The sequence below is a fragment of the Geotrypetes seraphini genome, chromosome 8 (genome assembly GCF_902459505.1).
Source record: "Geotrypetes seraphini chromosome 8, aGeoSer1.1, whole genome shotgun sequence".
NCBI lineage: Eukaryota > Metazoa > Chordata > Amphibia > Gymnophiona > Dermophiidae > Geotrypetes > Geotrypetes seraphini.
In genome coordinates, this window is record NC_047091.1 from 30,338,266 (window position 1) to 30,365,169 (window position 26,904).

Here is a 26,904-nt window from a genome sequence, read left to right on the forward strand (position 1 = left end):
GTCGGTGCCGACTTTTGCGATGCCGTCGACGGCGCGGCCGATTCCATGGCAGATCCGGTACCGAAAAGGATATTCTGTTGGATCTGTCTATTCTTTAATGTACGTTTTTTAAGAGTAGCACAGCGGGTGCAGGTGTCAGCCCGATGCTCTGGACCCAGGCACTGTGGGCACCAATTGTGCGGGTCAGTGAGAGAGATCGGGCGTGCACACCGCTGGCACTTCTTAAAGCCCGGCTGAGGGGGGCATGAAGGGAAACACGGCCTCCGCAAAATCAAAACCGGAGGCCTGTATGGTGGCAACAGGCCCCGCCGGGGCTGGCCTGAAAAACAAAGAAAAAAGAAAAAGCAAAGTTTTTTTTTTTTTTTTTTTTTAGAACGGAAAAGAAACCCGAAGGGAAAAGAACAATAGAGAAGAAAATTTTGCGAGCGGGAAGGCAAAAATCAGATTTTTCAACAGCCGTTGAAAACACATGCGTCTTCTTCGCTCCGCGGAAACGAAGAAACTGGGGACCACGCACTCCTCCGTCGGGCGGGAAGGCACTTGCGCATGCGCGGTGCGGCCAACTAGAACTTTCTAGTTAAAAGTGTCCGTACCGGGGCTCCGTCGGTGACGTCACCCATGCGTTAAGAATATGCTGCCTGCTTGTCCTGGGATAAAACAGTGTTTTAAGGGGCTCTGACAGGGAGTGTTGGTGGGGAACCCCCCCCCCCCCACTTTACTGAATACAGATCGCGCCGGCATTGTGGGGGGTTGTAACCCCCCTCATTATACTGGAAACTTAACTTTTTATCTGTTTTTTAGGGAAAAAGTGAAGTTTTCAGTATAATGTGGGGGGTTACAACCCCCCAAACCCCCCACAATGCCGGGACAATCTGTATTCAATAAAGTGTGGGGGGTTCCCCCCCACACCCCCTGTCGGAGCCCCTTAAAACACTGTTTTTCTTGGGCGCGGGCTTCTGCCTTGCGCTCAGTTGTCTTGGCGCACCTTTATCGGTGCGTGCTTTTGACTTGTCACCACTGGAAAAGTGCTGCTGAAAATTAGCAGATAACCTTGAACAAGCGATTTCACTGATTTTCAAGGCTGTAAATCTTTACATTCCAATGGTTATAAAGGGGAAATACATGTATATCTTTCAAGTTTCAGTTGAATTACCGTAATCTCAATCTCAATTGTTTCATCTTGCAATCAGAGCATAAGGGAACCTGTGAAGATTTCACTTTTTATTCAAACAGACATTAATATTTAAAAATAGGGATTCAAATAAACTCAAAAATCTGTAAAAATGAAAGACAATACTATAAGCAGCTTTATGTTCAATCCACCACAGTTTGGAGGCAAGTCTCTTGCGTCAGGAACACGAATGTCACGGTGTCAAGTCAGCTTCCTCATTTGCTTTTTAGGAATGAAAGACAAGTATTTTCATGCAGCAAAAAAAACCCCAAAACAACAAAGACTTGACCCCTACTTCGCTCTAGTCCACTTTATCAAGGCAAAATAATGAAATGCTTCATCCGTCAATCTATCAAGTAAAAAAGTTGATATCGTAACAGGTTAAAAAAAAACTGATAAAAAAAAAAAAAAAAAGATACTACTCAAGAGAGAGTCACAACAGCTACGGACAATTTGATCACATCACCTTTGCTAATCAACATTAAACAGAACATTTCTCAACACTCGTAACGACAAACATTAACGGCACTGAATGCTTCCTTCCCAGTAGCCCAGAGAACAGGTTGTGCAGTGGGTATTATTTCCACATCTTAGACTTCCTTCACCCCCCCTGCCTCCGTGGTTTTCAGATTCTTTACAAATGTGAAGGGCCACTTGTCCAATGCGGATCTACGGCGAAAGCATTCTGAGGCTTTTTCACCGCAGTGTGGTACAGAGACGATGGGTGTTCTGAGAATGGTAGCTTCTTGGGCTACTTGAGTTTCTGTTAAGGTGGTCTTGCCAGAGGAGCAAGGCAACTTGGATGCTTGGAAGTCTCGATGAGTTATCTAGTAGTCCTGCCAAGGGGGGAAAAAAAAAAATACCATGAGACGGACAATTCAGTCCAGCAATGGTGTTAGAACATCTTACCAAAAAATCTTAATAATCATTATAGTATGGAGTTTCTGTGTTTTCAGACAGACTTCTTGGGTCACCAGGCCGCCCAGTGGTACAAAGTGTTAAGTGGATTTAATAAAAAGAAATTAAAAACTGGTTTAAGAGATATTTGGAGTATTGAGATTAAGCATGAAATTACTGCATCTCAATGGCCACGAATTTGGTCTTGGAGGATGAAATGGACGATGTCGGCATCTATGAGACAAACTTGGTTTTTTCTGTTGCATAGAGCATTGTGAACCCCTGTTAGGTTACAAAAATTAGATAGTTCTTTGTCTAATAGATGTTGGCATTGTCATCTGGAAGCAGGAACTTTAGACCATTTATTGCTTCATTGCCCATTTATTATGAATTTTTGGAAATCAATTTGGGACCAAATTAATAATTTATTAGATAACCCTGTGGCATTATCCTGTGATACTGTGATATTTGGTATGGAAATGAGAGCAAAAAGTCAGATTTCTGCGAATAACAATAAATTACTACTTATAATGACTGGTGTTGCCATTCAGCAAATCACATTTAATTGGAAGGATTGGAGGAGATTAAATTACAACTTCTGGTGGAACTCTTTGTGCCATATCTAAGGTTTATTGCATTACAGCGGGGATATTTTAAGAAGTTTCAGGATGTGTGGAAACCATTAACGAAGTATTGTAAAGATTAATTTAAAATTGTTTCCCTTATATTTATCAACTTAAGGTGCAGGGAGGGGGGGATTTTATTATTACATGTTTTATATGATAATAGAGTATAATATGGGAAGGAGGGTTGGGTTAGGGGAGGGGATAAGAATTTATGAAATGTATCAATGATAGTTTGTAAGTGATGTATTTATGGTTAATGTGAATGAATATATTTTAACACTTAATGTAAGTTTGAAAATGAATAAAGAATATTAAAAAGAACATCTTACCAAATCTTCCTATTTGTCATTAATAAATGCAATATGTTCATACACAGTCTAAGCCACGCCTCAATCGCGCCAAAGGATCAGGCCTTTTTAACCTGAAAAGGCACCTCTAAAAATTCATCCATTTGGGGGAAGAGGGAGGCATCCAATTAAGAGAGAAAATGGAATGGCTTTAGACAGCTTAGAATATCCCTGTTTTGAAGACGCCAAAACCCGATTCCAAATAATCTGACTGGATGAACACAGGAGATTACTGATCTAGAAAAGCTCCACTTCTGAGACGTTCAAACTAATGCCTTCTTTTCTGAAGATCTAATGAACAGAAATCCCAATAAAAAGCATTTACTGCCAGTTAATCCCTTTCTGAGGGATTTGAGGGGAGGAAAGAAAGTGAGAAATAAACAACGTTCGCACAACAGAGGCAAAGTCCTAGATCAGTATCTCTCAAACTTTTTTTTAGCTCTGGCACACTAAACAGACAAATGGTTTTTGTGGCACATTGTAATTGAAATTTATACAATTGCAAAACCAGCAAACAATTAAATTTGAGCATTATTTATTTAAAGTTCTTTAAGCTATGGATGGGTAACTGTAACAAACGGTGAAACTAAAGTAGACAGAATAGAATTGCTAATCAACACGATGGATGAGCTTGTTTTTGAGTGCAAATTAACTCAAAATGCAGCACGATAGTCAACCAGCAAATACGCATTTCATCATCCACCGTTCTCTCTTTTTTCGATTTAATTTCTGTCAGAGCTGAAAATCTAAGTTTGAAAACCATAAGAAGATTCAAACGGTGACAAAGCCTCGATTGCTTTGTTGCTCAAGTTAGGATAACGACTGCTTAAAAAAACATAAAATGACTTTCAAGGACCAATCACGTCAAAGAATGAGACTTGTCTGGGCGGTTGTATCCTTACGCTCACAGACGCTCATAACATTGACAGATTACATTACATTAGAGATTTCTATTCCGCCATTGCCTTGCGGTTCAAGGCGGATTACAAAAGAATTACAAAGAACGTATTACATGAAGAAGATATCTGGTAATTTCTAGAGGAGATAAAGAGTAGATGAGGTTGCTTTGGGGAATCTGGAGGGTATTAGGTAGTAGTATTGGAAAGTGTGAAGGAGCTAGCGGTATTAAGTCGTTTACAGGGATTTCTTGAAGAGTAGAGTCTTTATTTCTTTTCTGAATGTTTTGTAGTCTGGGGTCATAATTAGTAGATTGGAGAGTTTGCTGCTTGTGTGGCTAGGAGGCCATCATATAGTTTTTAACGTTTGACTTCTTTGATTGGAGGGTGGGTGAATGGAGTGTGGGATTTTCCTATGTCTAGTTGATGTGGTTTGGATTAGAGAGTTGCGCGGGGACAGAAATCCCACCCGTCCCCGCCAAAGTCCCACCCGTCCCCACCCGTCCCCGTGAGGACTCCCACCCGTCCCCACCCGTCCCCGCGAGGAATCCCTCCGTCCCCACCCGTCCCCGCAAGTAATCCCTCCGTCCCCGCCCATCCCCGCGAGGAATCCCCTACGTCCCCGCCCGTCCCTATAAACTACAGAAATAGTTATTTCATTTAATTATGCTACTGAATTAAAGGCTCTGGTAGAAACCCATTTAAAAATAAGCAAAAAGACTTTATTAATTTGGAAATATTAATTGGGAAGAATACATACTTTGTAAATGGGTTTCTACCAGAGCCTCTAATGTTTATAAATTTTTATCAACACAACTAATATACTACTTTATCCTTAAGCAAAAAAAAAAAAAAGAATTTTTTTCCTACCTTTGTTGCCTGGTTTCTGCTTTCTTCATATTCTCATTCAATTCCTTCCATCCACTGCCTCTCTTCTCTCTGTGTCTTCCATTTGCTCTGTTACTGTGCCTCTCCCTTTCTCCCCCCTCCCAAATTGGTCTGGCACCCATCTTTTTCCTTCCACTCCCCCCATAGTCTGGCACCTCTGTCTTCTTCCCTGCCAGGGTCTTCTCCCCATTTCCTTCCAGTGTCCTTCTCCCCCACCATCTTCCCCATGTCCTGTCAGGCAGCATCCTTCTCCCCCCTCTGCCTTCCCCATGTCCTTTCAGCATCCTTCTCCCCCCTCTGCCTTCCCCATGTCCTTTCAGCGTCCTTCTCCCCCCACTGTCTCCCCCATGTCCTTTCAGCATCCTTCTCCCCCCTCTGCCTTCCCCATGTCCTTTCAGCGTCCTTCTCCCCCCTCTGTCTTCCCCATGTCCTTTCAGCGGCCTTCTCCCCCCTCTGCCTTCCCCATGTCCTTTCAGCGGCCTTCTCCCCCCTCTGCCTTCCCCATGTCCTTTCAGCGTCCTTCTCCCCCCTCTGTCTTCCCCATGTCCTTTCAGCGTCCTTCTCCCCCCTCTGTCTTCCCCATGTCCTTTCAGCGGCCTTCTCCCCCCTCTGTCTTCCCCATATCCTTTCAGCGGCCTTCTCCACCCCTATTTTCCCCATGTCCTTTCAGTGGCATTCTCCACCCCTTTGTCTTCCCCAGTGCTTTCAGGGTCCTTCACCCCCCTCTGTCTTCCACATGTGCTTTCAGCATCCTTCCCCCCCTCCTCCCGTTTACCCCCCCTCCTCCCGTTTACCCCATGTCCTTTCAGCGTCCTTCTCCACCCCTTTGTCTTCCCCAGAGCTTTCAGCGGCCTTCTCCCCCCTTAAGCGTCTTTTCTTCTCCACTCCACCTTTCCTCCCTCCCTGCCCCTTACCTTTGTGGCGTTTCCGCACCCGATCGACAACAGAACAGGCCCGGTCGGACAAATCTCCCTGTCCTGTAGCCGCGAATCTAAATTACCTTCTTACAGCAGCTGGAGTATTGAAGCTGCTGTAAGAGGTAATTTAGATTCGCGGCTACAGGGCAGGGAGGTTTGTCGGCCGGGCCTGTTGTCGGTCGATCGGGGGACCTGACCAGCTGTGCACATTCTTCGGGGCGGACCGCCCCCTCCCCCCTCTTTCGTTCGCCATTGCCTTCTTCCTACCTGCCCTGCCGCACACAGCCGACCGGAGGTCTTCCTGATGTCAGCGCTGACGTCGGAGGAAGGGAGGGCTTTGCTTGCTTAAGCCCTCCCTCCGACGTCAGCGCTGACATCGGGAAGACTTCCGTTCGGCTGTGTGCTGCGACAGTGCAGGTAAGGAGGAGGAGACTACCCTCGCGGCTCGAATGCAGTGCATTGCGATCCAACCCCGCAGGAACCCCGCGACCCTCGGAGGCGTCCCCACGGGATCCCCGCGACCCTAGGGGGCGTCCCCATGGGATCCCCGCGACCCTAGGGGGCGTCCCCACGGGATCCCCGTGACCCAAAGGGGGAACCCGCGGGATCCCCGCGGGTCCCGCGGGATTCCCGTCATCCCCGTTCCCGTGCAGCTCTCTAGTTTGGATGAGGCGGTTGTTCAGGTAGGTTGGGCTGTCGCCGTTTATGGTTTTAAATAGTAGACAGTAGAATTTGAATAGTATTCTTGCCGGAATTGGAAGCCGGTGTGAGTCAAGGTATGCCTCTGTGATGTGGTCGGGTTTCCTCAATGAATATATAAGTTTCAGTGCTGTGCTTTGGATTGTTTTGGATTTATTTGCAGATTCTTGCAAACATAACGTACATGTCATCTATTCTAGTGTATATATATGAAGGGAATTTTTTAAAATAAAGTAAAAATTCTGGAATCTCTCGCAGCACACCACTGTGCCGTGGCACAAGGTTTGAGAGACTCTGCTCTAGAGCAGTGTTCTTCAATCATCGGTCCGTGGACCAGTGCCGGTCCACAGAAATTTCCTGCCGGTCCACAGTGTTCTTCAACCGCCGGTCCACGGTGCGATCAATGTGGCGTTATCTTCGAGCCAGCTCTCTCTTCCTCACTGATTCAGTGCACAAAGCCACAGGCAGTGGCTCCTACGTGCATCCTGTGCCTGAACCGGAAGCCTTCTCTCTGACGTTGCAACGTCAGAGGGAAGGCTTCCAGATGAGGCACGGGACGTGCAAGGAGCCCCTGCCCACAGCTTTGTGCACTGGAAGAGGGAGCCGGCCTGAAGATAATACCGGGGCGGCATAAAATGGCCAGGTGGGAGCAGGCCAAAAGGTAAGGCATAGCATGGAGGGAGGGAGACAACAAAGGTAGGGGGGAATGATTTTATTTTTGAATTTAGTGATTGAATTATGTCAATTTTGAGAATCTACATCTGCTGTCAGTGTGCTTTGTGTAGTTTAATTTTGTGGTTAACCGTTATGTGTTGTTAATAAGATTATATTGTGTATCTGTGAAAAATGAATGGAAAAAACAGAGTTACAATTAGTACTATTATGGGGGCAGGGTCTGGGGTGGAGATTGGGTAGAGATGGGCGGGGTCTGGCCCATGACTTAGCCCAGTGTTCTTCAACCGCCGGTCCACGGACCGATGCCGGTCCACAGAATAATTATTTTATTTCTGCCGGTCCATAGGTGTAAAAAGGTTGAAAAACACTGCTCTAGAGCATGGGATTTAAGTCAATACTTCCACCTATTTCCAGTTACTTTGGGGTTAAAAAAAAAAAATTATTGAACAAGCGGCGATGGACAGAAGAAAGTGCATCTCTCTTACTGCCAGCAATTTTCCTCGCTTAACTTACGATTCTGGACCCTGGATACCCACAATTAACCGGTGGTCGATCACCGATGTCGCTGGTTACCAGCCTTCTTCCCCCAGCAAAAACCCAGAATGCTCTAACTTGCGCCATTCAGGCAGGGCTTATAGCAAGGCCATGGGGAACTCACAGAAAATTTTGAGATGTCTTATTAGCGACCATGGGTGCAATTAGAGAACGTCAATACTTACACCTCGTGGTTTCTTGTTTAACTTGAGGTCAATCCTGTGAGCAAAGAGAAAGAAAACGCAGATCTGACTGCATTAGCTAATAAAGAAAATTAAGCCATCAGCTCAATATGACAAATGATCCCTCCCCTCCCCCCAGGTGCTTGTTTAAAGGCCCCATTTGAACTACATCAAACAGTGCCTTGGAGGTTTCCACACAGTGCTCGTGTCTAAAAATAATTCAGATTCCAGCATTTATTTACAAACACATAATACGCATCTCTATGGTTTCCCTTAACCATTTATGCTTCAAATACTCTTAAAGCTCGACTCTGTTAAAGAACTGATCCATTGTGTGGGTATTTTTCTAATAGAAGTGGCTCTTACCATTCAGCTGAGCTTACAATTGTGCTGAATGCGCCAAAAGGTTCAGGATTAGCGACATGTAAAGTCAGCATCTCTTGCTGTTCCGCCTTTTTGACAAAGATCAATGATACAATCGGGGGGGATCTGAGCTATGGACTTTAGAGACCCCCCCCCCTTCTGAGGCTGCCTACTGCTGAAATGGGAGGGGTTAATACTCTCCTACCTGACACCCCCCATTTGGAAGATGATGATGTGAAGAGCACTGCTTCAGCCATAGACTCTCTTCTCTCCACTACTGGAGATGGGAATGTGGTGAAATCAGTTAGCTTAGCGGGATTTAAAAAAGGCTTGGATAATTTCCTGAAAGAGAAGTTCATAGGCCATTCTTGAGATGGCTTGGGGAAATCCACTGCTAATTTCTAGGATAAGAAGCATAAAATCTGTTTTGCTACTTGGGACCTGGGTTGGCCACTGTTGGAAACAGGATACTGGACTTGATGGACGTTCGGTCTTTCCCAGTATGGCAACTCTTATGTTCTTGGGTATTGGACAATCAAGCCATTGTGACATCACTGTTGAGGCTGCCTCTTAGGCATTGGTGGAATGAGGCATTATGACATCACAATCTCAGCTCTAGAATGTTGCTATTCTTTGGGTTTCTGCCAGGTAATTGTGATCTGGGTTGGCCAGTTGGAAACAAGTTACTGGGCTTGATGGACCTTCGGTCTGTCCCAGTATGGCTTAAATCGAAGGCAGTACAGTGCCTCCTGCAGGGCTGATCAGCAGCATACATTTGATTGCCACAAAACCTCATTAATTGTCTGATTAAGCATGCATAATTTCTATTTGAACGTTTACAGACATCAGACTTCAAAACAAGTCTGGGAATCACCCTAAGCTCTTCATGCACATTTCCCAAGATGCAAATTATTCATGTATTAAAAATCTACTTAGCAAAATTTGGCATCAGAGAGAGAATATTTTTCAAAAGGGCAAGGGAAATGCAGTCAATCTAACGCTTTTGTGTGGAAACTGCAGCCGATTTAAACTCCCCTCCCCCACCCATCATAAACTCTTTAATACATTTTTTTGAAACGGAATGACTGCAGCTTTTAGGTTTGCAACAAAGCTAGGAAATGACAAAATGCAAAGATAGTCGTCGTTATTTAAAACAAAAAAAGTGAACTTTTAAACAATATCTTTGGAACAAACGGTCTGTACACGGTAGGGTAGAAAGCCATAGCCCATTCTTCTTTAAAGCCCCAATGCCTTAAAATGATTTCAAAAGGACAAAGGTGGCAGTCTCATTGGTATAAATCCCTGAACAGCACAGATACCAATTGGTACAGAGCTGGGCCACTAAGGGACCAGAGAGGGTGCTTCATGCCTAGGACGCACTCCTGAGGGAGGCGGTGGAGAGGAAAACGGTGAAAGAGTTCAAAAAAGCATGGGATGAACATAGAGGATTGCTAATCGGAAAATAATAGTAACTATTGAAGAACTAAGACCAGTATTGGGCAGACTTGCACGGTTTGTGTCCCGTATAGGGCCATTCAGTTGAGGACGAGCTGGGGAGGGTATCGATGGCTGGGATGGTTAAGATGGGCTGGAGTGACTTTGATGGAGACTCCAGTGGATGGAACCTAAGCACAGTACCGGGCAGTATCTTAAGAAAAAGGACCCTTTAAATTACATGATTAATTTACGGAGCACGTATGGTTGGGCAGACTGGATGGACCATTCGGGTCTTTTTCTGCCGTCATTGACTATGTTACTATAAGAGAACAAGGGGGGGGGAGGGGAGAATGTTAAAATTTTAACTGAAATGCAGCCCCACTAATGTTTTGACAGAGGAGTTCCACAGATATTGTTTAAAGTTACCCAGAAGTAATACCATAGATGTGACAGATAAGGAACCTTCTGTAAGCAAGAGAAGTTTTGACGTCGGAATTTCTCTGCACCTTTAGGACAGGCTCAGGGGAACCTGAAAGCAGCCTCACACATAGCACAAAGACCTACGTCTCCATGTTTTATAAAAATGTCTTTCCTTAAGTGCTGTCCAACCACTGGAAGCTCTCGCGTGGGCGACGGGTGAAACCCAGCCTTCCCCACGGACAGCTGCCGGCTCACGAGGCACTCGCGAAGGGGATCCCTGGCCACTGGCACCCGATGCCGAAGAGGATTCCCCTTCGCAGCAGCCTGACTCGCTCGAACAGGCTGGCTGCAAGTGCCTCACGACTGGATTGCAATGAGCACTTTTTCCCTTGCAAAAGTGCTCATTGCTCCAGACACGACCTAGCTAGAATAAAAGTGCCGGTTAGCAGAAAAATACATTAAAATACAGTAATTTTAAAGGGAAAGTACCCTTTAGACCAGCACAGCCTCAGGATTTTATTTATTTTTTTTTCCTTTTCAGAACAGACTCCACTGGCTCTTAAAGCCGGAGGCCTGACCGGTATCGGTGACCAGGCTGCCAGCTGAGGCACCTCTACAAAAATCTGGGGAGGAGGAGGAAGGGGGAGAGAAGGAACCCAGCACGAGATCCGCCGGGTTTGACACCCCTGAGGTCGGACGAAGCCCCAAACAGGACCCGTCCAAGCTCCGTCCAGCACCAAAAAGGGGACCAGGAGTCCTAAAACAAATTCCAACAGCCCTAACAGGGGGAGCATTAATTTTTCCTACCTCACCTTCTGCAGACTGAGAAAGACAGACTGGGTTAGGAGGGGGAGCCTCAGCTAATATAACCAAAAGTTTTGGTCTCAGTCTCCACCTGCTGGTCATAGTGAGATATAACCCATCAGCAAAGAACTGTACCAGTCTAGAGGGTGATATAGAGAGTTAAAAAAATATAAACCAAACAAAAAAAGCAGTGGAATAGATGTTCTTGTTGCAAGTGTGAGTTCATCACTTGGAAGAGCAATCTTAATTTATTTATTTAGATTTCTATCCCGTCCTCCCAACAGCTCAGAATGGGTTACAAAATAACATCCACAGTGTAGGAAGACATGAAGTTAAGGATAGGGACTACAGAGGGCAAAAGCATTACAAAAGGAAGAGGGGTTACTGATGGAAGCAAAAAGTTTATTGGATACAAGTTCATCCATATGAAGCAACAACAGTGTAGACTCAACAAAATCCGTGTTTCGGCTGTAATAGCCTTCCTCAGGAGTCCCAAGCGTTGTTGTTCACGACGCCCAGAGGCTCATTTAGGAGAGAGGATTTTTGCAGAAACCATATTAAATTACATTAATGATTTATATTCCGCCATTACCTTGCGGTTCAAGGCGGATTACATAAGAATTGTCATGATATTTAGAAGTACATAAGGAATAGTCTGGACATTTTCTAATTTGCCAAGGAGTAGATAGTATTGCAGATGAAGCTTGGGGCAGATCTGATTGTGCTATATTGGTTTTACATATTTTTTGAAGAGTAGGGTGTTTGTTTCTTTTTTGAAGGTTTTGTAGTCTGTGGTCGAAGACAGCAGGTTGGTGAGTTGTCTGTCTAGTTTTGCTGCTCTGGTGGCCAGTAAGTTGTCATATAGTTTTCTTGGTTTGACATTTTGGTTTGGTGGGTGGATGTGTTCTCATCCATACTTGTATTCATCATCATCACACACTCAACGCTCAGGACCCCTGAAGGCGGCTATTACAGCCAAAAAATGGACCATACTGAATACTATTTATCACTTAGATAGCGCTGAAAGGTGTACATGGCGCTGTCCACACTATTGTTGATACATATGGATGAACTTGCATCCTACATACCGTGTTTCCCCCATTATAGGACCTCCTCCTTTAGTAAGACACCCCCTTTTTTTCCCCACCTGGGAAATATAAGGCCCCCCCCCCCCCCGAAAATAAGGCACTATTTGGCAAGCACCCCCACAACCTCCCGACCACCCCCATCATGTAGAAGCTCCTACCGGTGTCCTGCTGCTTCCTCTTGGCGGTCCCGACACGATCGGGGCAAGAGGGAGCTCAAGCCCTACATTACGGGCAGGAGGGATCCCAGGCCCTCCTGCCCTTGACGCAAACCCCCCTCCCTCCAACGACCGCCCCCCCCAAGAACCTCCGACCGCCCCCCCAGCCGACCCGCGACCCTCCTGGCCGACCCCCACGACACCCCCACCCCCCTTCCCCGTACCTTTCTGTAGTTGGCCGGACAGACGGGAACCAAACCCGCCTGTCCGGCAGGCAGCCAATGACGGAATGAGGCCGGATTGGCCCATCCGTCCCAAAGCTCCGCCTACTGGTGGGGCCTAAGGCGCCTGGGCCAATCAGGCCTTAGGCATAGTGTGTCCGCCCATCCCCACTAATCCTAAGGCCTGATTGGCCAAGGTGCCTAGCCTGGGCCAATCAGGCCTTAGATTTAGCGGGGATGGGCCGGGAAGGGGCGTGCCGTCTCATTTCCACGAGGCAGACCCGTCGGCTGGACGGCAGCAAGACCCATCCAGCTGACCAACATTGAAAGGTTAGTTGGGGGAGGGAGATTAGTTGGGGCGGGGGGTCGTTGGGCTTTCCGGCAGGAGGAGTTGGGCATCCTCCTGTCGGCGATTACGAGTTTGGGGGGGAGGGGGTTCCGGGGTTCTGACAGGAGGAGTTGGGCATCCTCCTGTCGGCGATTACGAGTTTGGGGGGGAGGGGGTTCCGGGATTCTGACAGGAGGAGTTGGGCATCCTCCTGTCGGCGATTACGAGTTGGGGGGAGGGGGTTCCGGGGTTCCGACAGGAGGAGTTGGGCATCCTCCTGTCGGCGATTACGAGTTTGGGGGGGGGAGGGAGTTCCGGGGTTCCGACAGGAGGAGTTGGGCATCCTCCTGTCGGCGATTACGAGTTTGGGGGGGGGGGGGGTCCGGGGTTCCGACAGGAGGAGTTGGGCATCCTCCTGTCGGCGATTACGAGTTTGGGGGGGAGGGGGGTCCGGGGTTCCGACAGGAGGAGTTGGGCATCCTCCTGTCGGCGATTACGAGTTTGGGGGGAGGGGGCTCGGGGTTCCGACAGGAGGAGTTAGGCATTCTCCTGTCAGTGATGGGACAGGCGGCCGCAACAACCGCGGCCGCTATACATATTGCAGCAGGGAGATCCCTTGCTCCCATAAGTATAGCGGCCGCGTCTAATTTAACCCGATTCTCTAAAGACGCCGGTTACAGAATCGGCGTTTAGTATAGGACGCCTCTCCCGGTCGGCCTGCCTGGGGAGCATTTTTTTTAAAAAAACGTGCATCCCGATTGGCTGATTAGACAGCTGTAGTACGTCTACAGCTGCCTAAAATCGGGACGCACTTTTGGAGAATCGGGGCCTAAAATGTTTTTCTGGTTTGTGATACAGCTTTTCTGGTTTGTGATGACCTGTACCATATACAGGTAATAAATGTCTTTTTTTCAGCAATAAATGTGTACTGTATTCTTCTTCATGGAAAAATAAGACATCCCCCTGAAAATAAGACCTTGTGCATATTTTGGAGTTTTTAAAAATATAAGACAGTGTCATATATTCGGGGAAACAGGGTATATCCAATAAACTTTATGTGGATGAGTGTGTAACTTACAAGAACCTACCGTATATACTCGAATATAAGCCAGGGGGTGTCCCAATGTAGCGAGCTTTCCACGCTCTTACCCCACTGCTAACATGGTCAGTCACTGCCGTGGATTCCAGCTTCAGCCGCTGACCGGTTACGGAAGCCATTCAGAAAGCCGCTTAGCGCCGAGCAGCAGCACCAAAGCACACTCCTACTTGGTAGATACCACTCGGTGGCTAAAGCCGGAACTCGCGGCAGCGACCGACTGGATTAGCAGCGGGGCAAAAGCGTGGAAAGCTCGCTCCTGCCCGCTACACCTCTGGACTAGCAGGGATTCCAGCGGCAGAGGTGGTACAATGGGGAGGAGAGGGGGGACAGGGTAGAGAGCCTGGGAGGGAAGGGGCTGTGTGTAGTGCCTGGCAGGCAGGGGGCTGGGTGCAGTGCCTGACAGGGGAGGGAGGGGGCGATGGGTGCAGATCCTGGCAGGACAGGGCACTTGAATATTAAGCTGCCCGACTTATATTCGAGTCAACCAATTTTCCTCCTTTTGGGGGGGAAATGGGGGGTCTTGGCTTATATTTGAGTACATACAGTAACTCACGCTTGCATCAAGAACATCTATTCCACAGCTTTTTTTGGAACTCCCTTTTTACTGTGGAATTACTGAGGGAGGGGAGTGTTTGTCTGCCAAAAATGTGCTTTAGAACTGCAAGAACAAGGTGAGGTTTACAAGTTAGACAGTTTACAGGAGAAAATCTCTGAACATGACCCTCCCTTTGCTGCTCTTCTCCAGCACAATCTGCCCCAACCGGTGCTGAAAATCCCTTCCCAAAAACATTCTCCAAGGTTAGTCTGACTATACAGAATAATTAAACACGAGATAGAAAACATAAAGATGAGTTTACACGTTTCTAAAGTTATTAAATAAAATGTTACCTCGGTCATGCTTTTTCTTTACTTAAAAATTAAACTTCCAAGCCTAATCTAATAAACATACCTACAATTAAAAGATAAACTAATGGTTAGAAATGTGAACCAGGCACACACGGAGATCTACAAACTATTCGCACGATTAGCACAAGTACTGATTAAAAATCAAACACTTACTCAAAATCATAATCAAATATGCCAGACGGACTGAGGAACAGCATTGGAAGAGAAAAAAGCAGAGCAGTGAATATTCGGATGAATAAATTAGCTGATTAGGTATCCTACAGAGTCTCTGCAAAGATTAACGCAATTAACAGTGACAGAGGTACAAATTACATCAAAGCAAAAAAGAAAAAAAAAAAAAATTAAGGGCACGAGCAGAGCTGCGCAGTCAATGGTGTTACAGCGCTTGCTGTGCGAGCTGGGAGGAGAGAATGCATGAGTGCGTTATCTTCATTAGAAAGACAGGAAGGGTACAGGCAGTGCCGAATTAAGCGCACCTGAAAGACCTGATTGCAAAAACACACAATACAGTTATAATGCAGACAGAACAGACGTGTTAAAAATAAATGAGTACGTATTCAGCGTTACCTGCCACCTCCGGGAGACCTTCACTTATTGAAAAATGAGAAATTAATTAAGTTTCCCTGCCTGTCAATCAAATATAAAAGGGAGAAGCAGATGCTGAGTCGTTCTTGGAGGAAAAGCTGGCCACAGGTCTCCCCCCCCTTAAACAGAGACAGACTTCAGCGCAGGTAACTTATGGGACTGTTAAGACCTCGTCAAACTAGAGGAGCAAGAGACAGTGTTTTATGAAAAGCGCTGAGCCGTTAATGCTAGACAATTAATCATGACGTGAAATTAGATCCCACAGCCTTTTAGGAAGGCAAATATAGGCACTTCTGGGACACAGACATCTGACCTAGGCAGAGCATGAGAGCTCCCAAGGGTCATTATTTACAAATTACGGACCCAGAAGTTATGAGGGCAATGGTGATATTTAGCACTGGTGCCAACATACTTAACTGGGTTTGGCCCGGTAAGTTATGTGGGCATCAGCGCTGAGTACTACTGAAGACCTGGATATCCAGTGCTGGTGCCTGGACATGGCCCAGTCAATATTCAAGTTACCTAGAAATACATAACATCGCAATGATCGATTGGCCTATAAAATGCAATTGATCGTGGGCAATCTAGGGCCTTTCTTCCTTCGTTTATAAATTCTCTCTATTTAGACGGTAATATAAGTGGATTTAACTGGCAGCGGTGAGCAGTTTGCAAGCTGCTCTCCGCCGTGGCCCGAACTAACCTTGGCTCTTCAATGCCAGGGCTTGAGCGGCTCCTGACATTGAATATCCAGAAGCAATGACCCTTAAGTCCAGTTAACTTGGTGTATAAATTAAGGACAGCCTTTTTTCGGTCCTATCTTTATGCCCTTGTTTAACCAGTTAGAGGACTGACTATTGCCGCTTAGAACTATCACCCGCTGGGTATAAGGGTTTAAATGACCCCTTGATTATGATTTCTGCTTCTTAACCTCTCAGAAACTATTCAACTATTTACAAAGACCCATGCAAAGACATAGGATTGCTGAATGTCTTTCATTGTTGATTCTAAGGCTACACTCTCTCAAAGATCCTGACGGTGAGACTCCAAGGGGTTTCCATCCTCTCCTACCTCTTCTCTCTCTGCAGCTGCTAAGCCACTTCCTCCTCCTCGCTTATACACCCGGATGAGCAACGGAGAGAGAAGAGGCTAAAAGGCCCCGATTCTATAAATGAACCCAAGTGCTAGGTTCTGTTGAGTGTGATTGTCAATCATCCACTAGCCGTCATTTATAGAAAACCCCGGCCTAAATGCAAGTACACTTGATTCAATGCCTACATTAGGCACCTACCAGCCCCTAAGCTAGCGGTTCTTAACCTGGGTCCGTGGATCCCTAGGGAGTCCATGGATGGGTTTCAGGGGGTCCGTGAGGGTCACTGTACAGCCCGGTACTGCTGATTTTTCTTGCAGATAACGAGAGTATTTATTTAGATTTCTATCCCTTCCTCATATAGGATTACTTACTGATGCTGGTGAAGGGTTGAGGGAGCGACTAGGCAAAAAGGTCGGTTTTTTACAGCTTTTCTAAAGTTAAGAAGTCCTTTAAGGGCTCCGATATGAGGAGGGTAAGGCTCTTCCAGAGGTTTGCTAAGAAATGGGAATAGGATCGTAGTAGATCTGTTTTAATTAATTATAATGAGTGGCCATAGAGCTCTCTAATTTTTGTAAACGAACAGGGGTCCAAAACGCTCTATGCAACAAAAAGAACCAAGTTTGTCTCATAGATGCTGACACTGTAGATCTCATCCTTCAAGATCAAATTCGTGGCCATTGAGATGCAGAAATCTGATGCTTAATCTCAATGCTCCAAATAAGACCACAATTTGGATTTTTATTCAAGCATCCAGATAATAATTTATACCACAATGCGGCTTGATGTCCTAGGAAGTCTGCTTGGAAGCATATTTTTAAGATGGAAAGAGCAATAGCGGTACAAAAAGGGACATATAATAACTTTGCAAAGATATGGGGGCCATTGGAAAAATATTGTGATGAATAGGCATCAATTCTTTTCTTTTCCTTTTCTTTCTTAGTTCTATTTAGCACACTCAAGGGGGAGGGTGGATTTGGGGTGTAATTCAATAAGATATGTTATAATATGATGTATAAAATAATATATTCTATTTGGTTGAGAATGTGATGAAGGGTGGGTGGGTGGGGATCTTATACTATTTAGTTTTTATGTGTTAGATATTACAGTGCTATATTGGAATTACTTTATGATATATTTTTGTGCACTTGTTGATTTGATTTAAAAATGAATAAAGATTTATAAAATAAAAAAATATATATATAATGAGTGGCCATTACTTTTTGAATAAAAAAGGAGTGGCTTTTTTTTTTAGATTGTTTACTTTAAAGTTTAATAATATTTTGTGTATGGCATAACAACATAGTAGATGACGGCAGATAAAGACCCGAAAGGTCCATCTGGTCTGTCCAACCTGATTCAATTTAAATTTTTTTTTTTTCTTCTTAGCTATTTCTAGGCAAGAATCCAAGGGCTCCTTTTACGAAGCCGCGTTGGTGGTTTAACGCGCGTTAACAGCGCGCGCTAAACCACAGGACGCGCTAGCCGTTACCGCCTCCTTTTGAGCAAGCGGTAGTTTTTCGGCTAGCGCGTGATTAAAAATCGCACGCGCTAAAACCGCAAACGCGGCTTCATAAAAGGAGCCCCAAAGCTCTACCCGGTACTGTCATATATGTATGAGACAATCAAACCTCGATAAATAAAATACGTGTATGTTTTGCATGCAAAGTTGTGTTTTTGTGACTATTTCTGGGGAAGGGGGTCCATAGCTTTCATCAGATTCTTAAAGGGGTCAATGACTAGAAAAGGCCTTTTCTAGTCAAGTTGTGTCTTCTATCTCTGTATTAGATGATGTCGCAAAAATTAATTCTGATAGTGAGATGCAAAATCAAGTGAAGGGCTTCAATCAGTTAGTACCTGTGATTTTGCATCATAAATTGGAATTGGAAAATCATTTGTGCGTGAATAAGCTACGCTTTTTAAATTTCAGCTGAAAAATTGCTTAGAAAATTTTAAAACTGGAAATTAGGAGCTGGGGGACTCACTGTTTTCTTAGAGGACACTCAAGATATAATTTCCACTGGTTCAACTTTGGGGTCCTTTCATTAATGGGGCTAAAGATTAGCACACGCTAAATGCTAAGATGCCCATAGGAACATAATGGATGCCACAGCATTTAGGGAGTGCTAATCTTTAGCACGCATTAATCGGTTAGTGCACCTTTGTTGATAACTCTCTTGTCAGAAAGAGATAAATTGCTAGTTTTAAAGAATTACTTTTCACATAAAAAGCTGTTTTTTTGCAGGCAGCCAATTCAAATTTTTCCAGATGTAACAAGAGCCACTCAGGAACGTAGGAGACAGTTCTCGGCACTGAAATCCACGGTTTGGACTATTGGAGAAACTTTTTTCCTGTGCTTTCCCTGTAGATGTATTTTACATTATCAGGGTAAGCAATTTATATTTTTTTATTATTCTCATTTGGAGAAATTTCTATTGGAACATGAAAAAAAGGGTAATTAAAACAGAAAATGGATCTCAATGTTTATAGTTAGGACGCTAACGGGATTTCCATTAGGAATTATTTACTTTTAGTTTATCTTCGCAAATCTCTTGAAGTGGAATCTAGAAACAGTTTCTTTCTATTTGTAATACACTTCCCCCCCTCCCTATTCACAGTTTCGACATTCATGGTTTCGATTATTCGCAAATCTTTTTCCCCAGCCCCCCCCCCCCCCCGAGAATAACTCGTTGGCAGCCCGCATAAAAAAAAACAGTCCCAGGACTTGGATCGGGGTGAGGAGGGAGGCGATCGTAGGAGCTCAGAGGAGGAGGAAGGCGATCGGAGGAGGAGGGGGGCGATCGGAGGCGAGCCCTGTGGCAGAGCCATGCTGTGAGTTCCTGTGGTCTCACGAGACTACAACAGGGAACTCACAGCACGGCTCTGCACGGGGCAGGAGTGTAGGAAGATTGCTCCTGCACCACGTCACCACTAAAACACCAGTTTTAGTGGTGGGGCAAGCCGGCCCAAAAGTTATTCACGAATTTTCCCTAATCTTAGGCTGGCTCTGCCCCTAACCCCATGAATAGGGAGGGAGAAGTGTATTTCTTGTAAAATATGCTTCACCAATGTTATTCTTTTCTTATATATCTATTCTTGATATGTATAATTGAAATTACTAAATTAAAAAAAAAAAAAAGTATTAATGGCCTAAATCAAACCACGCCTGTCCCTAACTATGTCCACTTGCTGGTAGGTGCCTACCGGCTAATTCAATTTTTAAAATTGCTTTTTTAATGGCACTTTCAGTTATCCGCGCCAATTTAGCCAAATAAGAAAATTACTTTAGGCGCGCCAATCTAGATGCCTAGCTTTAAGGGTCATTTACAGAATCCGGGTCTTGTTTGGGAGTGGAACATGCTGCCTTGTCTTGGCAACTACTCAACCTCCTCATGGGTCCCTTATATGAAATCAAATTTAAAATCTGGGTTTGCTGTTTTGTTATACAATTAAATGCAGGTATGGATCTCCCCCAGACACCCCCCCCCTCCCCGAGATTAATTTTCAGGTGGTTCCAAAGAAATGGCCCCAGCAACAGACCTGTGTCGGTTTTTATTCTTCCGTTTTTTGTGGCTGTTGTGATGGCTTCCTGAGGTAGAAGACGAAGCAGCTTTCTGTGGCTTGACCCCTTGCAGAGAACCATCCAGTTCCTCTGTGTCATCCTGGCCAGGTTCATTTTCTTGGTTTTGAAAGTCTGGGGAATTGTCACTCTCTGTTCCACTTCCTGGCTCTCCTAATAAAATAAAATAAAAAAGGCAGTACCCCCCAGAGGCAAGAGGTGGTCTTATTTCTGTAGAATCCAAAGCTGAGAAACACTATATTCAAAGTTGAGATGAGACTCAAGAACAGGTAAATACCTCAAAAGCAGTGATAAAACTCAAGAAGGAATTCTTTCCAGTGGAAAAGAAATGACAGAACTAAAGATCACAATAGGAAGTTCTGAAGAGGCAGCTCGGGAACATCAGAAAATAGGATTTCATGGAAAAGGTAAGGCATGCCAAACTAGCTCTGCTGATGGTGGAGACAGAGGCCAAGTGCAGTGTGCCTCCTGAGATTTCAGTTTTGTGCCGTGGCACACTGGGGTGGGAGAGGAGAGGGGCTGGCTGATGCCTTTCATGGTGAGAGGCACGTCCTTAGGCAATCAGTGGGCGTCAGTGCCTCTCCTCTTCCCTGCTGGCACCTTCCACTGACGTCTCAGGGCCCCCGTCTGGAGGGCCTTCGCGCATACGCGTGACATCAACACGGCGACATCCTCGCACTTCCGGATGCCTTGAGCCGCGGCCACTACGTTTAGTGTGCCGTGGCTCAAGAAAGTTTGCGGGACACTGCCATATTGGAATTTAAAAACAAAACAAAACATGGGATATACACAGAGGATCCAAGAGAAACACTAGGGCAGCCCATGAGGATCAGAGGTTACAACCCCAAATAGCTCGATAGTACTGGGGCACAATTTGCACAGAGCGGGAGTTCCAACCCTGTAACCACATGGAATTGTGAGAAACTTGGGGAGAGGAGTTGCGGCAGCTGCAACCTCAAAGGAAAAAGTCTTAGTTTACAAGGTTAGGTCAGGAGTATGGAGGAAGAGGGTCTGAATGTTGGAATTTGTATGGACCCCCCCTGATCCCTTCGCATCACTGGTTGGTTGTGAGAGCTGTCACTGTACCAGCAGCCACCGTTCCTCCCTTCTTTCCAGGTCCCATGAACACCTAAACCTTCCTGGTACTGTCAGACATGGGATCCTGACCTGAGCCAGGGAGCCAGCCAGTACAGAGACATAAACTCGGCTCTGTGATAAGGGACGCAGGCTGAATAGTCAAAAATGTTTCCCTTGTAGTTGGTCTGATGGTAGCGGGTTATCATATGTTGTGGTTTTTCACAAATTATTTCTGCCTCCAAAAATGTTTTCCTTAACACAGAATGGAAGAAAACCCTGCGAAGGGATCAATGTTGGGTTTCATATGGGCTGACTGGCTGACTGATTGGAATAGGTTAAGAATTGAAAACCACAGGACCAAGCCACAGTCTAATTTTCCCCAGCCTCAATATTAGGGGGTGGAAAAAAAGGCAAAAAACCAAGAAGATAAAACACACTGAGGTTTTTGCTGAGACCGGCACAGACATGGCCCTCTGAGCAAACCTGGAAAACAGAATCCTGCTAAGTAAAAAACAAATCAAACGGATTCTGATCAATTCCATCATGAATTCCCCTTAAAATCTCTTTCAGGTGCCATGAATGGGAGCAAAATGCTGTTTATTTCCATAAGCACCTGCTTCTGTTTTAAGTTATTTAGGCCTCTTTAATGAAGCTGATTAACGCAGGCCACCTTGGTAAATGCCCTGTAGCCCACAGGGATTTAAAGGGCTTCGGGGCTTTTGCCGCACAGAACACGCTAGCGTGGCTTCCTAAAAGAGGCCCTTAACTACCAAACCTTATGCAGGAAATGACCTAGATTACCGCTCTGCTAGTCTTTTAGTCATATTATTTTAATTTCAAGCCATTTATATCCTGTTTTTTTTTCATGATTTGAATTTAAGGTAAGTTACAAATTTCTAAATAAATGCAAGTAACTGCATTAATTCTGAATCAATTTACCCATTGTGTCAACCAAAAAGAAACTTACGTTTTTCAATCAGTTGATCTTGAATGCCAGCCAGGGCACTGACAGCCTAGAAAAAAGCACAGAGTGACGGAAGACTTAGAAAGGAGATAGCGGATCACCTTAAAATCGTTTTCAGCGTTTGGTCTGTTTTAAATTTGGAGGAGCATTTTCAAAAAAAACTGTCTAAGTCAGAACAGGGACGTCCAACTCAGAACTTCTCAAATGGATGTCCTTCTCACATTTTCGAATAGGATCCAGCCTGTTGAAAAATACGTGAGAAGGTCGTCCATGCACCGGAATCGTCCAGCATGAACATCCCCACTTCTGCCAATCACGACTACTAAAATCTTAGGTGTACTTATAGATAATAAGTTAACATTTCGACCACAAATTAGTGCATTGGTTAAAAATTGTTTTTATAAATTAAGGATGATTAGATCATTGGCCCCTCTTCTAGATACTAATTCCTTGAATGTTCTGATCCATGCACTTGTAATATCAAAAATGGATTATTGTAACTCTTTATTAAAAGGGATCTATCATAAAGACTTAAAACGATTGCAGTTGATCCAAAATACAGCCATTAAGATAATCTCGGGCGCAAAGAAATTTGACCACGTTACCCCACTGCTTCAAAAAGCCCACTGGTTGCCTGTCCTACACAGGATAACTTATAAAATCGCCCTTTTGACATTTAAAACTTTACAGACCAATACACCAGCATTTATAGACAGACTTTTGATCCCATATGACCCTCCGAGAGCTTTAAGATCTATTTCTCAATATAATCTTAACATTCCATCTTTAAAAATAATTGGTACACGTCGTACCTCAATCTTTTCTGTGACTGCCCCTATGATTTGGAATACTCTTCCTTTACACTTAAAAATGGAAAATAACTTACAAAAATTTAAAAGCAATTTAAAGTGCTTTCTTTTTAAAGATGCTTTTAATTGATCAACTGTGTTTTAGTAATTAACTTAATCTTGTTTCTTACATTTATTTCCCCAATTCCCTTCTGTGTTTACCTTAAATGTTTCTCACATTTCCTGTACCGATTGTATTTTTCCCCCTCTTCCTATTTGTGTCCAGGGGCTTTACGGTCCTTTTTACCTAGTACGTATTTGTTGTCAGTTATGTAGTTTTTATTATTTAATTAATAATAGATGTTTTATTACAGTAATGTAAGTTTTATGTGTTAAATTTTTGTTTAAATGTTAATTTTAAATTTTGTTCAACGCTTTGTAGTTTCGAAAAAGCGTTTAATCAAAAACCTGAATAAACAATAAACAATACATTTTACAAACTAAAGTGTCCAAAACTAGGAACACAGGTGTATGTATAACAGCATTCTTAGAAAACGAACGCACAGACCTCCAGGCAGAGGATCAGCCTTGTGATTACTGCAGTGGACGGTAAACCAAGGAATTCAGGTTCAAATCCCACTTTAACTCTGTTTTTGTAATTGTGAGCCCTCCAGGAACAGAAAAATACATATTAGAAACATAGAAACATAGAAAGATGACGGCAGAAAAGGGCCATAGCCCATCAAGTCTGCCCACTCCACTGACCCACCCCAATAGTCTAGATGCTAGTGACTCGACCTACGTAGGGATCCCACGTAAGTGTCCCATTTTCTCTTAAAGTTGAGCACGCCGGTGGCCTCGACCACCTGCACCGGAAGCTCATTCCAGTGGTCCACCACCCTTTCCGTGAAAAAATACTTCCTGGTGTCACTACTATATTGTACTCGCCTTCAAGCTTGCAGGGGTCTCATGTTTTAAGTACAGTAGGTATTGCTCTCTTTCTGGACAGCATACAATTACAAAGAGTTAAAGCGCGATTTGAACCTGGATCCCTTGGCTATGGACCACTAGGATACTCCTCAGACCTGCTTTTTGCTCCGTTAAGAATGCCTGTAATACCTGAAGCTGTCAGAGTCTGGTATGCAGTCCCTGTTTCCCTGCCGAGGCTGGCCGCGAGCAGTCTGTTTTGAGACTGCCTCCTGCTGACCGGCTGCGCTTCGGGTAAGGGAGAGAGGGAGCGAGGGGGCTTTGCGGCTCAAGATCACCGCCTACATCTGCCATTTCGGGGCTTGAGGGAGGGAGGAGGGCTTTGTAGCTCAGAACCGCTGCCCCACTGGTGCTTCAGGGCAGGAGGGAGGGAGGGGGAGACTGAGATCTGTGTTCTAACACAGCACTTTCAATCAACTGGGAAAACAGTTAGCAAGGGGCCACCAATCCCCTTGGGTGCCGGATAGCTGAGATTCTGCTGCATTCTTATAATAATGCTGTTGAAAACTCAAGGATGATGGACGTCTATGCTTAGTGGCTGCAACTATTGGTGCTTTTAAACATTGGTTTTGAAAGTTTCATAAACAATTTACTCACTGCTGCCGAAGTGACTGAAGATTTGCTGAAAAGTCGCTCTGCTTCCTTAAATTTCCTATTCCTTCTGTCGTTTTTGCTGTTGGAGTTTCTAAAATGTAATGATCGCATGAAGTTAGGCTACAAAGATTTGACGAGCACACTGAATAAACGGATGTTTTCTCGAGGTATTTGGGAATAAGACGGAAATAATAGAACGACAGTGGCCACTCTGGAAGAAACAGCAAAAAAGCAAGAAAAAGAAAAGGCAAGCTGGTGTAAGGGTGGTAGATACTCCATGTATCTCAATGAAGTTTCTGCCCCTCCCTGCAGTCCCAAACCCCAGAACATTTGACTCTGCGGAACTGGGTTTGACGCCCAATGCAGTTCCTTGTGACCCTGAGTAGCCCACCATTGTCTCAGGTACAAAAAATACCCAAGATTGTGAGTCCACTGGAGACAGAGAAAGAACATAAGAGGTCCATCCAGCCCAGTATCATGTTTCCAACAGTATCCAACCCAGGTCATAAGTCCCTGGCAGAAACCCAAAGAGTAGCAACATTCCAGAGCTGAGATTGTGATGTCATAATGCCTCATTCCACCAATGCCTAAGAGCCAACCTCATCAGTGATGTCACAATGGCTGTCCTAGACTTAGCTCACATTTTTTATATGTAAGAGTGATTGAGATTTCTAGAGACATTTATTTATTTCCCACTGCATAAAAATTGCCATCTGGGACAGACCAAAGGTCTATCAAGTCCAGTATCCTGTATCCAACAGTGGCCAACCCAGATCACAAGTAGCAAAAACAGATTCTATGCTGTTTATCCTACGAATAAGCAGTGGATTTCCCCCAAGCCATCTCAATAATGACCTATGGACTTCTCTTTTAGGAATTTAGCCAAGCCTTTTTAAAACCCCGCTAAGCTAACTGATTTCACCACATTCTCCTGCATATAATGAGTACAATGCTGTGCACATCTAATATAAAAATGATTAATAACAGTAGTAGTAAATTCAACCATTATGATCAACACACAAGCCTCCTAAAAAATAAATGCCGGTTACAGTACATGTTAATGGTTCTTCGAGTTTGTATGGATATTGACTACATTTGTTCTGTGCCGTCTCTTAGAACCTGCTGCCCTAAGCAATCGCCTGATCTTGCCTGATGAAAGCAAAATACATATCTGTAATAAAGAATTATAGTAAGATGGAAAGATGGGGAATATATTTCCTGTTACCGCAACTGTATTTAATCAATACTCGACCAGGCACTCAATTTAGATTTGAGTGCTCCAGGAGAAGTCTAACTCTAGCAAACTCTCTATATACTCACTTCTGATTTGTCAAATATCGGTCCCATCCTCGAATTATATTTCCGTACATCTGTGTATCCTCCAGATAGCTTCCCTCAAAGGCATAGATCTGCCGTTCCAAGTTGGCCAGAGTTTCCTGAAAAACAAACATAATGGCTCGTGAATTAGAATGATCATTCGCGCCACCCCCATTCCACTGGTGAAAATATCTCGGGCTCTTTCTGTTAGAGTAATCAAGTGCCGCCATTGCTGGAAAAGCCCACTGGATTCTGTGTGTTTTACATTCTTTCTTTATAATCAATCTCTCTGATAATGTGAATTGTATCTCTCCATAATGTGGACTATTATAGAGACTGAGTATTTTATTTTATATGGGGTCAGTTGATCCATTTTTTTTTCTTTTGTTTCCTTACATTGTAATGTGGCAAAGTCTCTTTTCCATATATATAGTGCTTATGTATATATATATATATATAAATATACTCCTAGGCGCCATTTGGTGCGGTTGTCAATCATTCGCTAGGCATCATTTATAGGATCGTGCCTAGTGGTGCTTAACCCTTTCAGGACCAAGGGACATATTTGTCCCATAACTTTAAAATCCTATAAATTTTGATTGGGATAGTCTACAGTTCTAAATTTGATATGTACGGATTCCATATGATACTGCCTTTATGTAAACAAACTGGTTCCGACATTCATTCATTAGCGTCGTTGCCAGATTGACGAGAAGATTCACTTGCCACACTGTCCATAAGCCAGAAGTGTGATTTTTTTTTAAAAAAAATGATATTTCACAAAAAAAATCAATTTTTTGGCATCTGCAAGCCCTTTTTATCATAAAAATGTTGTCAAAACCACAAAAATTGGCCTACGATCCTTATGGTCCTGAAAGGGTTAAGCGTTCTTAGGCGCCGGTAGCCGTTAAATCCTTTAGGCGCACTCCATTTAGGCCAGGATTTTCTTGGCCTAAATGAGTGAACCTCAGGTACTCCATCCAAGCTCAAACTCAGTCCCGAATCCACCACCAACTATGCTTACTTACCAATAAGTGACTTGGTGTAAATGCCTACATCAAAGTGGGAGGCGTCTAAGGAGTTAGGTGCCTACCGGTAAATTAATTTGTTAATCGTTTTTTAATGGCGCTTTCAATTAGCAGCGGCGATTAAGCCAATTAAAAAAATTAAATTAGGTGCCAAGATTGGCTAGGCACCTAATTGAAGGCATCTTTTATTGTTTGTAACTGAGCCACGAAGGGGGAAGCTGGGTCCTGGCTTTCTAAAATTCTA

At 44.4% G+C, this 26,904-nt stretch overlaps 1 protein-coding gene across 3 annotated transcripts in view; it reads right to left on the minus strand.

Moving 5' to 3' along the window:
- Window positions 1-1,201: 1,201 nt before the first annotated feature.
- The window catches only part of MEAF6 (MYST/Esa1 associated factor 6), a 29,521-nt gene continuing 3,818 nt past the window's right edge, over window positions 1,202-26,904 (minus strand). Inside the window, exons 2-8 of one of the 3 annotated variants that reach the window (XR_004540389.1) lie at window positions 25,636-25,751; window positions 24,319-24,406; window positions 21,950-21,995; window positions 19,866-20,058; window positions 14,636-14,696; window positions 7,836-7,869; window positions 1,202-2,007 (exon numbers count right to left, since the gene is read on the minus strand). Coding sequence is in view for 2 of the 3 variants with exons in the window: in XM_033955438.1 (XP_033811329.1) it covers window positions 1,999-2,007; window positions 7,836-7,869; window positions 14,807-14,836; window positions 19,866-20,058; window positions 21,950-21,995; window positions 24,319-24,406; window positions 25,636-25,751 (516 nt within the window). In the remaining variant the exon portion in view is untranslated. Of the gene's footprint in view, window positions 2,008-7,835; window positions 7,870-14,635; window positions 14,697-14,806; window positions 14,837-19,865; window positions 20,059-21,949; window positions 21,996-24,318; window positions 24,407-25,635; window positions 25,752-26,904 lie in introns of all 3 variants that reach the window. The other 2 variants (XM_033955438.1, XM_033955439.1) reach the window with 2 other exon arrangements.